General features: G+C 33.7%; 1 protein-coding gene across 2 annotated transcripts in view; it reads left to right on the top strand.

Annotated features, from left to right (window-relative positions):
• Positions 1 to 4,830, top strand: part of LOC106882838 (alanine--glyoxylate aminotransferase 2, mitochondrial) — a 56,043-nt gene that overhangs the window by 25,762 nt on the left and 25,451 nt on the right. For both annotated transcript variants that reach the window (XM_052967078.1, XM_052967081.1), the window contains exons 2-4: positions 506 to 579; positions 3,177 to 3,361; positions 4,213 to 4,336. In XM_052967078.1, the coding sequence (XP_052823038.1) occupies positions 506 to 579; positions 3,177 to 3,361; positions 4,213 to 4,336 (383 nt within the window). The remainder of the gene's footprint in view (positions 1 to 505; positions 580 to 3,176; positions 3,362 to 4,212; positions 4,337 to 4,830) is intronic.

Genomic DNA, 4,830 nt, shown 5'->3' with positions numbered 1-4,830 from the left:
CACAAGGCTTTGGTCAGCATGAAGCTATTATAGAAGACACTTGCCCAAGGTGTCATGCAGTGGAACTGAACCCAGAATTATGATGGTTGGTAAGCAAGCTTCTTACCACACAGCCTCATCTACGCCTATATAGAAAAATATTTATGAATAAATTTCAACCTATATAAATTGCAAACTTTCTTACACCTAAAAGACTCTACTGAGCCAGTTCATTACTTTAACATGTTTCAGCTTTTTCAACATGCGATACCCTCACCCAGGCAACCCAACTAGGGTTGACTGAGCTCCAGTTTGTATCCAGTTAGCACTACCTTTGGTAGCACTGCCCTTTCCAGGGCTTGTACCTTCTTATCCACAGTCACTTTCAGGCAACCTCTGCTGTCTTCATAGCCAACCTGGTGGCCTTCCACAGCCATAGAATAGACAGAGTGGGGAAATAGTGCATCTTAAATATTGTTATTGTACTACTTAACAGTTTTGCTTAAACAGTACATTTTCATTGCAGATCAACCAGTCCACAATGTCAATCAGGCCAGAGTATCAATGCCTAGCTGTGATTTTGTTCCCAAGCCATATCAGGTTTGTCATATTGATTTTGAAATAATTCTAAGTGATATATTGATGTTTATTTAATTTGCCTCAACACTCTTTCCAACAATTGTTTCCTTGTATCAAATCACATGAGTTAAGTTTTAGTGTTAATGTATTTAATGCATGAAACATTAAAAAACACTAACTATAACCAATTATATAGTGAAGGAAAATAATATTGCCAATGACTAATATTATTTTCCTCATTTTAAAAAGTACAGGACACAAAGTTAGACTCATTTAGGTCTTATTCTGACTTCATCAGTGAAGCATAGCCATAACCATACTTGCAAAGTAAATATGAAATAATAACTCAGCAAATGTAAAAAATTGTGCATTGATTGGTATGGAAATGCAGAACTATATAGAGAATCGATAATATGTTTTTTGTTTGACATTTTTCTTCTTAGCATAATTATTTCTATTTAGTTATTTTTGTGTTCCCTGTATTAAGTAAATTAACACTTTCTTTTTGTCTTTCATATGTGAAGCATTGCTGACAAATCACAGTACACTATTATTTATGATTATCTGAAATCTGAAATCACATTCTCAGAAAAAAGACATTTCTATTTTAAGATTTATTAACATTTTATTTATTTTATTTAAAATATCAAAATTATTGAATTTAAATTCATATTAAAATTAATGTTTCTATAAGAATCATGTAGCTATTTTTCATTGCTCTGTAGTAATTCAAAATTAAACAGAAATATTCATATAATACATGTTTATATTGAATTTTTCAAAAATATCTGATGTAGTGGAATATTTATTCCTTCTCATATATTGTTTGTCATAAGTGCATGGCTGAGTGGTTAGGAAGATTGCTTCTCAATTACAAGGTTCTGGGCTCAGCCCAACAATGCAACACCTCGGATAAATGTTTTCTACCATAGTTTTAAGTTAACCCATGCTTTACCAGTGAAAATGAGTAGGCAAACACTGGGAGTGGGGAAGCCTGTCTGATGGAGTGTATTAATAGGTAGTAGGTCTATCCTTATCACAACAATATCACACTGGGTCTACTTGAAGATTATGTTATACAGGAGTCTGTGGAATACTCGGTCACACTATACTACAAAGAATAGGTAGTTTCATTAATTGGATGACTTATTTGTCAAAACTACCATGCAACTTGTTTATTCCTTTCTTCACATTTTATTTATTTAATATAGTCTTGTTTCAAACTCCTTTTAACATCTCTTCAATGGTTGTTACATGTATTTCACAAAAACAAAATTTCATCTTTGAGTTAACAAAATTTAAAATTTGACTGCTTGACTAAGGTGATTTGATGTTAACTAATGTTTCCAATAATTGTATACAGACACTCATTATTAGATGGAATTATAACCCTTTTATGTAAAATTCCATCTCATTACATTTACACATCATCTTTTTACATACAAGCCATTGTAGTCTCTGACAAGACTAATTAACTGATGCTTGTGGAAGTTATAATCTTTTCTTACACCTACAGAACTCTACAGGGCCAGTCCATAACTCTAGTCCATAGTAGATGAGACAAATATGACTTTGAACAGGATGCTAGTATATCATAGGTAAATTTCTTGGGAGTTTCAATGTCTAACTACAAAATCAAAGTGAACTGAGTCACTTAACCATTTAGTATTCAGATTATTCTGTCAAGTGTTATGCCTGAGGAATTTCAACCATGTTTCATGGTCTGCTACCACAACAGCTCCTTTATAGGATCCAGTTAGCTCAAGACATCATCAGGAGGAACCACGTCCGGTTTCGGCCCCTACTCCTCTACCGTTTTGATGTGGCGGGGCCCCTCCTTTCGGAGGTGTCTTCAGCTCTGGTGTTGGGTGTATGTCTTCTTTCTTCTATTCCCTGGCCTCTTCAATGCAGCATCAACGAGTGTCAGCGTCCGACTGATCGTTTGAATTTGGTGGTCATTCTTGATACCTCGTTGTTGAATTTTTTATAACTTGCTGCGTCATTTGCTTTCGGCCACTTAATCTTTGTCTTCTTCACGCCTATCACTGTTTGTGACTGTTCTAATTCAACTGTGGAATGTCCCTCGCTGTGGTTATTTTCCCGGAGGTTCTGGCCACACGTCTTATGGTTCATCAACCCGCGCTGTTGAATTACTTTCTTCTGACATACCTTCCCTTGGTGGATTCTGAGCCCGATGTAACTAGCAAACACCCCTATTTGATCCTTTATTCTCCCCCCGTGGTCCGGGATCATGGGGGCATGATTTCCCATGCTTTTTCGTTGCAATTTTACCCCGGATCGGGCTGCAAGCCCATTGATCCTTCGTTACTCTGTCGTTTGTTTTGAATTAATCATGGATTATCTTGTAGCTTTGAATGTTTCACAATGTGATTACTTATTTTTAGAAGGACGTTGTAGGGTAGATGTGAGAAGCTGTATCTGGCTGGTTTGAACATAAAGCATAGAATATTTTGTCTGGATATGGCCAGTTTGAATACTAAAGGGTTAAACTGCCAATATTTTGTTGTTAGATATTTTGTATAGAGTAATATTAAAAAAAACTTAATTAACATGGATTACTTGTGTATCCTAGTAAAATTTTGATCTTTCTCTTGTAGGGTATATCAGCAGAAGCAGCCAAAACAGTGCGGCAATACAATATTAACCCAGCATTATTCACATTTTACAAGAATCCAGTCTTTATTTACAAAGGACACATGCAATGGCTTTGGGACACAAATGGCAAGAGATATTTAGATTGTTTTGGCGGTATTGTCACAATTAGTGCTGGACACTGCCATCCGTAAGTAATAATATTATTTTACTGCCAGTAAAACATAAATAGCTTGCTATTTTTGTAACTAAGATTGAATTTCAGGCCGTATAATTTCTAAGCTAAGCAAATTATCCAGGTACAAAGTTAAAACAACTAAAAAGAAAACAAAATCAAATTTAAAATGTATTCAAAATTATATAAAGAACAGATAAAATAAATACAATAACACACAGGTGATATATCATCTTCCTAAATTTGCAGTTGTGCGGATTATTAAAAATAAACTTTTAAAAGACAGTTTTAATATAACTAAAAATAAGAAAACTTTTGTATATTATAATGTATTCTAGCTGAAATTTAATATACATTATAATATATGTATACTAGATTTGTATAGAAGACATAATTTTTTATTGTCTTGAAGACATACATAGAAGACATAATTTTTTATTATCTTGAATGTTTGTATCAAAAGGTTTTCAGATGTAGTTTATTAGAATAGTAACTATCTCTTCAGCTCTGCAGCTATTATTTTCGATGAAATTATTATGTATATATATAGAGATCTTAGTCTTTCAGGCTACATGGTGACCTCATTTGTGCTGGTACCACAAAAAAAAAGCACCCAGTAAACATTGTAAAATAGTTGGTATTACGAAGAATATCCAGCTACAGAAACATTAGAGCACAATGCAGCCTTTAAACCTGTTGAATCCTGTCGAATTGGCTAACCCATGTCAGCATAGAATATAGACATTAAATGATGATGATGATGATGACGACGACGAGGTTTATTACTTAAAATAAATTAATAAAACAAATAGCTATTATCAATTTAAAACCTAAATATTTGAAGGTATTTTCTCTCCACATTACAGTGCTGTTGTGGAAGCTGCAGAAAAACAACTTAATGATCTTTGGCACACCACAAATATCTATTTGCATCCCACATTACATCAATACGCCAGTGAACTAGTTGCCAAATTACCCGGTGACCTAAAGGTAGTGTAATTCTTCAGTAATATTTTTTACTTTTCTCTCTTATTTAATGATATTTATATGAACAGAAGTTGCCAAATATTTTTTATTTGTCATGAGAAAATTCAAAACTATTACAACTATTTGGATGCAACTCCTACCTGTCATCACTGATCCTTATTATACCAGCTGACCATCAAGGAAATAAATATCTAAGATGGTTTTTATTGGTAATGTAGTTATATAGAAATAAGAAAATTTCAGTTGCAACATCTACATGGTTAATTACATACAAAAATAATGTTTAAGGTTTTGAATCAGATTTATTCTTTCAAAAATTTGTATTCACACCTGGAATATGAAAGACAGCTGCATTACAAAGGTTATTCTCCAGCTTAATCCAATGGGATTAAACGTGGCACTTGTACATAGCTCAATGCCCATATGCCAAAAATACATGTGATGTGTGTGTGTGTGTGTGTGTGTGTGTGTGTGTGTGTGTGTGTGTGTGTGTGTGT

Source organism: Octopus bimaculoides, chromosome 1 (genome assembly GCF_001194135.2).
Source record: "Octopus bimaculoides isolate UCB-OBI-ISO-001 chromosome 1, ASM119413v2, whole genome shotgun sequence".
Taxonomy (NCBI): domain Eukaryota; kingdom Metazoa; phylum Mollusca; class Cephalopoda; order Octopoda; family Octopodidae; genus Octopus; species Octopus bimaculoides.
Note: the sequence above shows the minus strand (reverse complement) of the source record. Positions and strands in the feature narration are given on the sequence as shown.